This window comes from Pelobates fuscus, chromosome 1 (genome assembly GCF_036172605.1).
Source record: "Pelobates fuscus isolate aPelFus1 chromosome 1, aPelFus1.pri, whole genome shotgun sequence".
Classification (NCBI taxonomy): Eukaryota; Metazoa; Chordata; class Amphibia; order Anura; family Pelobatidae; genus Pelobates; species Pelobates fuscus.
In genome coordinates, this window is record NC_086317.1 from 239122119 (window position 1) to 239135990 (window position 13872).

The 13872-nt window shown below is 41.4% G+C and overlaps 1 protein-coding gene across 2 annotated transcripts in view; it reads right to left on the reverse strand.

The window, feature by feature from the left end:
* Positions 1–13872, reverse strand: part of VAV1 (vav guanine nucleotide exchange factor 1) — a 159935-nt gene that overhangs the window by 34831 nt on the left and 111232 nt on the right. For both annotated transcript variants that reach the window (XM_063444527.1, XM_063444528.1), the window contains exons 16-20: positions 12974–13075; positions 12354–12445; positions 9761–9786; positions 8913–8952; positions 4927–5063 (exon numbers count right to left, since the gene is read on the reverse strand). In XM_063444527.1, coding sequence (XP_063300597.1) covers positions 4927–5063; positions 8913–8952; positions 9761–9786; positions 12354–12445; positions 12974–13075 — 397 coding nt within the window. The remainder of the gene's footprint in view (positions 1–4926; positions 5064–8912; positions 8953–9760; positions 9787–12353; positions 12446–12973; positions 13076–13872) is intronic.

The following is a 13872-nucleotide window of genomic DNA, read 5'->3' on the forward strand; positions in this document are numbered from 1 at the left end:
AGCGAGATATTGGGAAATTTCCCGGTGGGCCAGTATACCTTTAGGCCAGTGCACGGCCACCTAGGTTGCACTGGCATGGGGGAGCACGGCACAATCGCAGGGTGACCGGCAGGAGAATGAAACACATTGAGGGGATAGGGGAAAGAGATATATGGAGGGTTAATGAGACACACGGAGAGGCTATGGAGAGAAAAAGACACACTGAAGGGCTGGGGAAATAAAAAGAGACACAGAGGGGCCGGGGGAAGAAAGAGACGCGGGGTGGAGACGCACAAAGGTGCTTGGGGGGAGAAAGGGAGGGGGTGGAGAGCAGAAAGAGACACACAGAGGGGCTGGTAAAGGGGAACAAGAAACACACAGAGGGGCTGGGGGAAGAAAGGAACACACAGAGGGGCTGGGGATGGGGAAAATGAGACACAGAGAGGGGCTGTGGGTAAAGAGACACACAGAGGAGCTGGGGAATAGCATCTTCGGATTAATCTCCTGCTCTCCAGTCTGCAGCACAGTCTATTCCGAAGAGTTGATTGACAGTTTAAGGTTAAGGTAAAACCAGTCCCTGTTAACTGAGCACTGTAAATGCTGCCTTTTCATAGAAAAGGCAGTATTTAAATTACTGCCTAGGAATACATCTAGTTGCAGTTACTCAGACTTCAAAATAAACAAGATGGCTTAATTACAGCTGTACAACAGCATACATTCACCACTTCAGTCCTATGCCTTAATATGTCAAGGTAGTTGGACTGCAACATTGATTATATGAAAATGTACAGCTGTTTAAAATAAATATGCTCTTTTCAATTTTAAGTTATCTTTTCCGCCTCCATATCAGCACACTATGCTGGCGCAACGCATTATGGGGCTGGTATAGAATTTGTTCCAAGGGCTGCTTTTCATTCCCAGTCCTGCCCTGACTCAAAGGTATGATAATAAAACTGTAAACCTCATACAAAAATAATAAAGGAAATATCAATACCATTATATTCTTACATTTTAAGTAACACTCTAAAGGCATAAAGCAAGCTGAACTGCTTTGTGTGTGTAGCATGTACCTTTCTTTTTGTTTCAGTTGATACAAGTGTCGATTTTAATAGGAATTGTGTCGATTTTAGGAATTTACACTTTTAAAAATTAATACATACTGTAACGCCTCCTCTGCTCTCACCCAGGCAGCCAGGTTTCTTTTTTTTTCCCTCTTCCTATAAAATTATAATTTGGACTGTATTTTTTTTATTTTATTCTGTATCATTGAGTTAAACAGATTCATAAATTATTAGGCGCAACCTGTTCTTTTGTTCTTGCCCCAGCATGTGTCTTGCTAACCCTTCTCAATTGGCTGTGCTACATCTCATTGAGAAGTGTGTATCTGAAAAGCCGAACAGAGCTCGACCACAAAGCTAGTGAGAAGCCTCTGATTGGTCAATATGCTTACACAGAGTGAAAGTCTGTCTTGTGGAGAAAGGAGAGGGCTTGTAGAAGCTGCAGTTACAAGATCTGCAGCTATTGCAATAAAAATTTTAGAAAGAAAACATGCAAAGAAAAACAACAAAAACATATCCACGTTTTCTTTGTAGGTATTGCCTGTGAATAAAGAGGGCCCACCAAGGTAGTGATATGAGAAAGATGGGAGCAGTGGGTGGTATGAATTGAACGGCAATGGCCCAGGTAAGGGGATTACCTGAGTTTAAATAGTCGGGTAACCCCTCCCACAAAAACAGGCTTAAGCCTTAATATTTGTTGATGGGTACCAAAAACCGAGGTATAAAGCAAAGTCAGTTATGGTGTGCCAAAAAGACGTATGGGTAGGTCTGTAAATAAAAAGGGCAAAAAGAATTCCAAAATGCACACTTTATTACGTAATACAATTTACAAAGCCAAACTCTTAAATGCTTTCCTTAACTACTCTTTCTCTAGTTGAGGTATGTATCCATTATAAGCAGAGGATTTCCAGCATCCTAGTCTTTTAATTATATGAACAGGAATATCCCTGCTAGAGGCAGCCGATGCTGCTTCACCGATTCTAAAGGAATTTCCTGAAAAAATACACAGGCCTATTCCAAGTCCTGATGTAAAATGTAAATATAGCTGAAGTGGGTGGTTTACCGTGCAGTAACAGAAGGAGCATATTTCCTGGACAACCTGTTCTATGATGACAGTATGACAGTAGCAGTCCAGAATTTTAACTGGACACCAGTTATTGTCTGTGGGATAAATGGCTATTTCTACTGGAGGAAAGCTCCCCGCCAGGCGCTGGAGAAAGGTAAGATTTTAACCCCTTCCTCTCTCCAGAGCCTGGCGGGAGGGGGACCCTGAGGGTGGGGGCACCCTCAGGGCACTATGGTGCCAGGAAAACGAGTATGTTTTCCTGGCACTATAGTGGTCCTTTAAGGTGGCAAAAAGCAGTGAATGCAACTTTATAAGATAATGGTATCTGAAAGTCGGAGATGAATTTGTTGAATATGGTCAGGGCTCTGTTATATGTTCTTTGGGTGTTATCGGATAAGGATGCTTTTGCCAGCAGCCTGCTGTAGGACAATAATTGGTTTAGTCAAAGGCTGAAGGCTGTGGTTTTGGACTGGTAAATCCTGGCAGTCAGGTGAAGTTTGAAGAAGTCCTGAAAATGAGAACCGGAGAGAGCGTCAGCTGTTCTGAGTTATGGCAGCCGGGAATGTGAACACCAACCACACCAACCAGGAAAAAACGATGAGTTGCTGCTAGCCAAGTTAATTTCCTGATCAACATCATGATTGTTAGAAAGGAGGAACGTTTCTGAATCACAAGTAGTCAAAAATAGCTGCAAAGCAAGTATAGGCGGCAGCATCAATCCAAATGACTGGGGAATGAACATTAATTTACCATTCCAATTGAGCATAAAGTATAAGTTTATGTTTAAACCATCCTGAGCTTGGAGATCAAGCCAGACAGTAAATTGAAATGAATGAACCTGAGATTTATGCATAATTTAGTGAACCCAGGAGGGACTGTAGGCCCTGTGTGAATAGAAAGCTTAAGCAAGTAATCTGTCCAAGTCTTCCTGGACTTGCCAAATCTTTTCATCAGGGAGACTGGACTGTATTAAGGTAGAGTCTAGCTGTATGACTTGAAATCCAGGCTAGTTGTGAGGGCCTATAGTCCTTAGCTAGAGAACAAAGCTGTTATGCTGCTAATGCTCTATGGTATATTGTTCCCCAGTTCTAATTGTTCCCTGTTAAAAAGTCATCCAGGTAGTGAATCACCTCTGGGCATCTCATGATAATGAGGAGGAGCCAACAGAGGGTTTCAGCACAAATGGTGAATAATTTAGGGCTGCCCCGAAAGTAAGTCTGATTGAAAAATAGTAATTTTCTCTTCATTTAACAACATGTAGGTACCATAACAATGGAAAGATGGGAAGCAACTTGAATGCATTAAAAAAAATATGTGTTTTACTGAGCCTTGCTGTTCTAACTACCTTCATGATAGCCTGTATGGTGTTGTTTGTGGTCATATACTGAAGACAAAATTCTTCAGACATAGTTAAAGAATTAAAAAGTGAACAAAAACTCCAATATTTAAACCACCCCCTTTTTTTAACACTAGAGTATACAGTGCAGCGCTTAATAAAAATTCACATGCAAATTGATAAAAGCTTACCCAGACATTTGGTATACGGTGGAAAATAGTTTTCACTTATTAGATAAATAAGAGACGGTACAATGGTGCAGAATTGTTGATATAAATAATAGTATAAAAGTAATTTGCGAATAAATGCTCACAATTGGAGAGCCTTTTAAATGTTATGGCTCTGAAAATAAGCGTTTTCTGTGCTTTATGGTAGCAACACAACTTCTCCTGTATTGCAATATCTAATCATGTTTTAGTCAGACCGATTGAGAGTCAAATGTGTTAACATTTACTTATAACATGACCAATGCTACCATTTTTTCAGAATGTAGTTGTGAAAACTATAAAAGGCGAATGAAAGCCGAGTCATAACATTAAATACAGTGAATTGTGAAAGCTACTTGGGGTGTTAAAAAGGATGATTGATGGCCCAATGTCCAATAACACATGTCTCAAAAAGCCGAAAGATGGCTGAATGCCACAGTGAAATTAGCAAATGCATGTGAAAAGATTGCTTAATTTTTTTTTAAAGACCTAAGATTGTAAATGCGACTGTGTATAACGAGGCCAAATGACAGCCAAATGCTCAAGTGAAAATAGCAAATATGCCTGTGTATATTAAATTATCGAATGAAGGCTGAAAACTTCATAAAATACAAACACCTAAAACTGCGAATGCGGGTGTGTATAAACCAGGCCAAATACCCTTGTTAAGATAGAAAGGTATCCTAGGCAACCAATAAAATGAACAGCAACGGCCCAGGTCAAGATGGTTGCCTGAGTTTAAATAGTCGGTTAACTCCTCCCAATACTTATTTATTAGACGGGTCACTGGGGGCAGGTTAATTAAAAGCAGGTACATAAGTGTGCAAATTGGCATTTTGACAGATGAGCAAAAAACAGACCATGCCATGCTTGAAGAGGTCCTGGATCACATCAACACCCCTGTCATTTCCTCCCAGCCTTTTAAAAGGGCTGCGGCACCCTACCAAGCCCCTAATCAGCGATAAACGAATAACCATCAGATGGCCATTAGTGCATGGGCCACCCAGTGGACCTCCAAAAGTTTTTGAGCCCCACCGGCTGCATTGGCGGTAGTTCCGCCACTGAATATAAAATCACCAATATAGTCTACAATCATTGTGTTCCATTAATGTCATAATTGTATTACTATTACAAAGGTAGTGATTTAATCACATCACGTATTTAATCAAAGATAATAAACAAATACATAATACTGAGACACTATAAAGCGTTTCTTTATGAATTGAATATATAAATGATATGTAGTGGAGTAACAAAGAGATGACATTTATAGTTAGATACCTCCCACCAGTTCTGATCAGCTTCTGCTTTTGTCAGTTCTATGATGTCTCCAGGTCCCATTCGTAGGGGTGGGCCAAAAGCTATTGGAGGAGGTGGGACCCCAGAGTACTCTAGGAAAGCCTCCATCTTGGTAATACCTGTCAAAGAGAAATGGGCCATATTACATTTTAAAAAATTGTAGTTTGTTAACAGTAATAAGATATTTGCTGTGTAGCTATTGACCAACGAGTAGAATTACAACTGCATTCTTCATGCAATGCATACACAAATAGCCCTTAAAGATAACCTATAGTTCGAAATATAATATTTAATATTAAAGGGCGAGCTTGCAGCTTTGGATACAGAGATGTAATCTCTGTATTCATCTTCAGAGGCTTGCATTGTCGCAGCTTCCTATGCCGCTGTGTTGTGAGCACCTTGACTGTACATATGGCATAATTTGCTAATCATTTCTACACGATGGCTGGGTATGGTTGTATAGCCTGGCAGTCGTGTATACATAATTGCCAGTGTGAAGGGGTTATTTGAAAAATGAACATTTCAGCTGAGCTTTTAAAAAATATATAATTTTCTAAATAATAAAGTTAAAGATAAGAAAACAATGTCATAGACATTTCTCCAAATATTCTAAATTCCTTTACATGTATATTATCATATATGTATTTCCCCATGTATTGTATATGTATGTATGTATGCATATAATATATACATGTTGCTTGCAACTTTATCTTTGCATTGCCCATATAATACCACAACCACATTGCACACAGACACGCACACATTTGAACACCAATACACAAATACATAAACACACATTGATACATGCACATGCATACACACACACACAGATGCACAGAGACACAAATATTGACTAATACTGACATACAGTCACAATGTGTTTATTTGGCTGTGTGTATTTCTGAATGTGTCTGGCATTGTCTGCCTGTGTATGTGCCTGAGAATGCATCTGACAGTATCCTTGTATGTGAATGTATGTTTCTGAGAGCATGTGTATGTTTGTGTCAAGAACCGTATGTGTGTGTGGTAGCTGCCTGCTGTGTTTTATTTATATGGGGGGCTGCCTGTGGCCTTTGTGCACTTTGTCTATGGTGAAGCTATGTTTTATAACTTTATGTGTATGATGATTGTATTCAAGGGTGACTGTGAAAGGGTGAAAAGGGGAAACTGTGGCAGGGTGAGTTTGGAGGATGAGGGGGTGAATGAGATAGGGTTGGGGGGGGGGTGAGAATGAGGAAGGGGAACTGTGACATGTTTGGAGGAGCATAAAGTATAAGTTTATGTTTAAACTTACAGTGAGAGGGGAGATAAGCGTCACAGGATTAAATTGTTTATGTGACATGGTGAATGTGGCTTGGTTGGGGAGGTGAGTATCACAGGGTTGGGGTGTATAGGCATTATTGGAGTGAGTGTAACAGGGCAAGGGGAGGTGAATGTGACAGGATTAAGGGGGTTAATGCAACAGGGTGAGTGGCAGGGTTGGAGGAGGTAGTGTGACAGGAAGAGGAGTGGGGAGCATGACAGTGATAAAAAGGTGAGTGTAGCAGGATTGGAGAGAGTGTGGCAGAGTGTGGGGAGGTGAGTGCGGTTTGAATGGAGCGGGTGAGTGACAGGATCAGGAGGGGTTAAAGTGAGTGTGGCAGGGTTAAAAGGGGTTATAGTGTGTGTGGGAGTGTGGTAACAGTGTGTGTGTGTGTGTGTAATGGTGACAGGGTGTGCGGAGGGGGGTGACAGTGTGTCGAGGGGGGTGACTTTGTGTGTGTGAGTGGAGGGGATGACAGAGTGTGAAATAGTATGACAGAGTGTGAAATTAGTGACTTAGTGGGGTAACAGGGGGCTTAGTGAGGTGGTGACAGAGGACTTAGTGAGGTGGTGACAAGGGCCAGAGTGGGGGGTAACAAGTGTCAGAGAGGGAGGGGATGGCTGTGTGAGGGAAGGAGGGGTAATAAAATAAATAACTTTTCTTTCCCTGGTGGTCCAGTGTCCTGGCTCCCTGGTGGTCCGGTGGGCTTCCTATCTGATCTGCAGGCCCGCCAGGTGTGAGCTGCAGACCACATGATAGGAGTCTTGTGATCTCCAGATGTCAGAGCGTTGCAGCGGGTCTGATTGGCTGGGGATCGCGAGACACTTCAGTCTGCAGCTCACACCCGACGGATCTGTAGACTGAAGGCTGGCTCTTTGGGCAGACTGGAGGGGACTCGCAACTGGCGGCATAAAGGGCAAGCTGCCGGGCCCCCTCCTAATGTAAGTCTGCCATAAGGCGATTTAGGTGGCTGCGATGCCCCAGCCAGCCTTAGGCAGCCGCCTAAATCACCTAATTAGAGAGCCGCCTCTGCATGTCAGTGAGTCTGTGGACTCGTAATGAGCTGACACCAGCCTATCATGCTCCTGTGCCTTGCATGTTGCTACTAACTAATTTTTCAGGTCTCAGAATCTCCAGATCAACTCAGAACTGATTTTCCACACACCTCTCTGGAAATTCCATTTCCTATACAATCTATAAATTGGATCCTTATACTCACCTTTTGTCTTGTATTTCTCCATTGCAGTTCAAATATTTCCAACTCAGCTGCTGAAAGCTAACTAAACTCTCTTTTCTACACTCAGCTACATCCAGTCAGTTTACCAAGTATATTGGTTTATCTTATTTGGGAACTGCTTTCTGCAGGAATCACCAACTTGCCTCAAGACTTGGGTAAATCCCCTGCTTTCCTTTTTGCTTTACATTGTTCAAAATCAGGTTTTGATTCAGACTGTCTTATTTAAAAAAGACTTTCATGTTTATTTTTTTCTAATTGTTGCTGGTAAAAGTCTCTGCAAATTTATATATATTTTTTACTGATTGACCTGTAAGGAACAGAAGTGAATATGACACCCCATCTGCCCTGTACAAATTATTCTAAATACATATTATTGTGCAGTTTCTGAAAAAAAGTTAGATCTCATCACAGGTGTAATATTTTTTAACGAATATTTATAAGATATTTTCATATACTAAATGTGTTGCTAGCATTTTACAGGGCAGTCCTGCATTTTGAGGTACTGTCCCAGCAAATATAAATTCCAGAGACTGGTCCCTTATTTTGAAATCTGCCAGCAGATTTCAAAATGCAGGAGGCATCATGACACTAGGACCATGCACAGAGTACTTCAGCAGTGTTATGTGCATGGCCTGCTGGAAGGGAGCAGTATTCCGTGCACAGTCTGCTGGAAAGGAAGCAGTGTTCCATGGATGATCTACTGGAGGGGAGCAATGTTTTGTGCATGGTCTGCTGGAGGGGAGCAATTTTCCATGCATGGTCTGCTGGAGGGGAGCAATGTTCCATGCATGGTTTGCTGGAGGGGAGCAATGTTCCATGCATGGTTTGCTGGAGGGGAGCAGTGTTCTGTTCAGTGCATGGTCTGCTGGAGGGAGCAGTGTTCTGTATATGGTCTGCTAGGTCGTCAGTTAGCCTGACCACTCCATTTGGTGAATGGACCTGTCCCTTTTAAAGTGGACCGGTCCCCTGCACACCAGCTCTTTTCCCTGCCCACCTTTGTCCTGGAAGGTGGGCAGAGAATGTTGACAAGTATAACTTTATAATGTAAAGTATGTAGATCCCCTACCTACATACTGGCATTTCTGGTTCAGCTTTACATGCCCAAGTTCCTATTTTTCACATCTGAATTTTATTTTTCCTATGTTCACCATCCCATCTCTGGCAGAATTATTAGGTAAAATTGTCAGGAATTCAAAGTGAATTTCAAGTGTTAGCCCAAAATAGCTGAACTGAAAATATAGCAGACTTTTTCAAGGTTGGCTGTTTTGGACAATTCATACCATTCTTATTATCCTGTGCTTAAAGCATCTATTAGATTTTCCAAGTAAAAACTGCTCCTAGCCCAGATAACAACTTTTTTGTCCACAAAAAAAACTATTTTTTTTATCCCCAATCCTTCCTTGGTGTCAGTTAAACAAACATACTTACCACAATCTGTTTTTCTGCTTTGTGCACCTCGCCCTGATTTCTGTAAGAAAAAGTAACAGTTGTTATTATAGATATCTTCTTTCAACATCTCGTATTATAAAATCTTTTGTACTTTCATCTTTGTACTTACAACTCACAACGAAACTATTTTTCTTGAATTCTATTTCCATATGTCCCAACATTTTAGACAAAGACAAAGAGGAAAACTAAATGTATGGGTATCAGTGTGAATGTGTGGCCAGGACAGTGCGGTTCTGAGAAATTTTAGCTGTCTTACTGATAACATTTTTTTGCAACTAGAATGTAATTTAGAACAAGAACGATGTATCCTATTTATTTTCATACAAATCTCTAAACACATTTCTTGTAGTTTAAGACACATTGCTGAGAGTAGTATTGCTGTGGAGCTCTGTGATACACAGGGATTAGGTGCTTTCCTAATGTGTCAGACAATATCTTCACTCATTGTTAAAATATTTACCGGAAAAAAATTCTCATTCAGCAATAACTCACAGCAGAGGGTAGAAAAAAACTGAAATGGCACTAAAACTTAATCCCAATTAAATGACAGAATAAAATATTATCAAATAGCCATACAGTATTAGTGACTGTTAAAAAATGCTGGAAATAAAAATCATTATACACTGTGCCTCTCTTAGGCCTCTTAATATTTTCACTAGCCCTCCACTATCCTTCCTGTCACCACTAGTTCTGCCTTCCCTAAGACTCCTTTTCAGAACAGCAGCATTACATTCCTGAACCTACACACCCAAGTAATTAATTCCACTACTGCTTCCCATCATCCCTGGCATTCTTTAATATGTAATAACACAATATCTTGGATATACCTTTTTAATGGTGGAAGAGCCAGAATCTGAAACAAAGACATTGATATTGATTAGTTTGCAATCTTCATCCTGGTTAATTGCACACTTAGTCATTGCCTGTTGCCTGCCCAATCTATTCTATTCTCCAGTCTTAGGTCGGTTATATTGTCTAATCTCCTTGCTGATTAGGGTGTCCTCTTCACACTACAATAATGTTTACATTTTATATCAGAGTCTTTGCTTATATATTCATACCACATAATTATTCATGGTTGCCAAGTCTGAACCCATCATTAAGGTCTTATGTCCTCCCCAGTTTGTGCAGGACTGATCCTTCATTCACATAATGTTCCTACTTACAAGGAATCACATAGCAATCCCCAACTCTTTCACTGTCAACACAATCAACATATGAAGCCCCTGATATAATAACACAGGCCTACTATCCTTATCCTTAATGTAGTTAAGACTCAAGACTTCTAAAACTCTACCCACCCTCTGCTTAATATCCTATTATTTCCTATTGGGGAAATATATATATGCCTCAGACATTTCACCCTTTCCACAATGTACTATTTTTTAATAAATGTAATTTAAAAACAGATCACCTCTGGGGGCGGGGCCTGACAGCTGAGCTAGCCAGACTTGTTTGCTGAGAGCTCTGGTCTGACTGAGCCTAAAAGTGACTTTTACTAGCCATAATTGTGTTTTTTGCAGCTCAACACAAATGGGGGCTCACTGTTAATGTGAGTGGGGGCTCGTGGAGACCAGTCCCGTGCTTTTTTGCCGAGATACACCGCACCCCACACATGAGGCCTAGCGTGACAGGCGGTCTAATGGCCGGGAGAGATGTCCAATCTCCTGTCATGTTGACCGCGCCAAGCAGCAACCTTTCTGATGCCCCGCATCAAACCCCTCTAGACCGGTGGGGGTCATCCCGGTCCCCGTTGGAGAAACCCTCATACAGTCCACCCTGCCAGAACTTAGACCGCATCCTGAGTCCAAGATGGCCGCCGAGCCACGACCTCAGAAGCCTCATGAGGGTCTGGAGGCCTGGAGAGAGCGCTTCAAGGCTAAGTCCAATCAAATCTGCCAGGATTTCTGGAGGCGTTTGAAATGCAGGCCTACCCACCACTACTCACCTCCGACACTGGAGAAAGAGGCTGACGCAGCGGCTCACCGACACAGTGCAAGGTTGGGGCCCAACATGGAGTTGCGCCGACATCGCCACCTGACTTACCAGTGGTCTCTAAAGGCACTGTGACGCAAAGCAGCACCGCACCACTGAAACTCTGCCTTCCTATCCCGCCGCTGCCCCACTGCACGGCGCTCCAGAACAGAACGAACCCACGCTTGCAAACCGCCCTACTGGAAGGGTCACACATCGCAGCACCACTTAGAAGCACCGAGTGGGCCCAGAGCATCTAGTCCGGTCCATGGACTGTGTTACTTGCCGGCCGACACGACGCAGGAGTGCGCAGGACTCTGGGGCTGGGGGCATACGTGCATACAGACAGGTGGACTCCTGATAACCAGAGTCGGCAGCCTACCATTAGTGGGCATCGGATGATCAATCCATACATAGTGTGTTAGGGTGACCTTGCTTGATATATGGTTCTGTATAAGGCAATTAACTTACTGACTTATTCTTACTCTCCTTCTATACGATTTCCACATTTCTCTTTAATGCAGTGCAGATTTCTTTGCCAGCAAAACCCATCTAGCATGTTAGCTCCTGAGTACCACTACCTAACACCTCACTGAGTCTTGCTAGACTGTTATTATGCTAGGATAGCCTAGACATGCCTACTACGCTTAATCTGGGAATGGGCTCCATCACTACACGGAAAAGCCCTACTATTTACTATGTACGCCCTCAAGCAACCTGTCACCCCATAACAACAGTTCATCATTTACCTGCTGTCTTACAATAGCAAGTTGGGCCCAAGCGGGCATATCCTAAGCCATGTCAGCCTAACTGGCAGACATTACCCCTGCTGCTGCACAAATATCTCAGCTCGTAGAGAGCATGTTTACCCATTATCTTAATATGTTTATAAGCTCCTCAGCACCCAACGCCTACCTAGCTACAGATTTAACTACAGTTTAACGCGATACGCAATTTTCTTTTCTGTGACCACATTAATGTCAGTCTACATAGTATGTCTCTATCACTCATGATGCTCTCGCATTACCTGACATTATATGTTTAAGCTTTTTTATAAACTAAAAATTTGCTGTTTTATCATATGCCAAAATATTTTGCCTCTTGAAATGACTGTCGTGGCTTAAAATGCTTGCATGTCAAACTTATGCACAACAAAAATAAAGAATTAAAAAAAAAGATCACCTCTATTAGGATTATATTCCATGTCTTTGTAATGTATCATTCATTAACATGTCACTTCTATTTTGCTTCTATTGTTTAAACTTACATCATGCTAGTAGGCTTACATCATGCTAGTAACTTTTAAATGTAAATCTGATCCATCATCAATACAATGTAAACCAATATAATACATACAATTGCCTCACCCACTCCTCCATACCTGGTCCTTCTAAAATGACCAATTCCACTCTACAGTTTTGTCTTCTTTGAATCTTTGTTTCTTACCTTGTTTACCGCAGCATGGAACTCTACCCAAACATTCTTTGTGTGCTGGAGCTTTGCAGCGACAACATCGATAACCTTGGAAGAACATGCCTCTGAGGGGACAAACATCAGTGAGTATGCTGATTCTACTTTGTTGACCTTCCTAATTCTTGTTGACATCCATATTTATCCCATACTAGTGTCTATGTTTGATCTACATCAATTATCGGGTTTGCTAGACTATAAAGTTTTGATTAGAACCATACTATCAGTGGTTACCTCTGGCTTATGGTAAAGCCCAGAGAGGAAAGTACCAATGATTAGCACCGGAATAATGTGAGATATGGTAAAAGAAAGAGATACTCATATTAAGAAGGGAAGGTGATGGACAGCATTATTATGGAGGACCATGTTAATAAGATGGGGGAGATAGAGGAAACAAACTGTGGGAAAATGAATGAATGGATGGACAGAAACAAAGTAATTATTTTTTGAGACGGTGTCTTCTCAAAGGAGAACACATTGTTAAAGTTTTGATAAGGGTGGACAAGATGTTTAAAATGATCCTGTAGGTGACTAGATGTATTCCACACTCATGATCCAGTAGTCCCCCTCTTGTCACCATGCCTGTCCCTTCTCACCGTAAAAACATCTGGCATGCTTTGCATGTGGCTGTTTCTTCAAATGAATACATCTGGAAGTCATGTCCATTTGAAAGGGCATCGTCCGGATATATATTTGAACTGTAGAGTAAATAATTACACGCTATTTAAGGCACAGTCTACAAGTAAAGATATACTGTACTGTAAAATATGATTCATATGCAGGTCCTATATACATATTCATAGAAATGCTTCCAATTCCAATTCATTTGGCAGAATTGGGAAAATGTTGCCGGTTATCTAGCTTTGCAATCTTCATTTGTCTAATTTTTAAAACATTGTTTCCTTCTAATTAACAAGAATTTCTGACAAAACAGACATTTTACAACAAAATGTTTGCAGGTGAGCCACTGCTGATACATTATAACAGGCATCTCTTCTAACATGGCTTCCACCCCATCTCTCTCCCTCACCCTCCTGACGTATCACAAATGAGATGGTATCAAGGAGAAGAGGAGAAGAAAATTACGACACACTTTAAGAAAGCATTTACATAAGGTGAAACACGTTAGTGGTCTTATTATAATCTTTTATTCTTTGATAGTTAAAAATAAATTTCCTTTTTAATTTTGCTCCTGCATACCTTCTCATCTGTGATACACCTCTCCTGGTAATATCTGAGGTGGAGATTTGTTTCACTAAGGTGCTAAGGATTGAGCAATACCCTCAGATTGCTCTGGGAAAAGTGAATAATAGCCATTTCTTTCTTTGCACAGTTTCGTTCATAGAGAGCACTATGTTTTGTACTTCTATTTATATGCGCTACTGCAGTGCTGACCACTCCTGATTGGGACATATGAAAGTGGAATCTGTACCTTTATTCAAGGCTCTATTACTTGTCCGGTGATGGCCCTACATTCCATAGAGGAGGACAAACC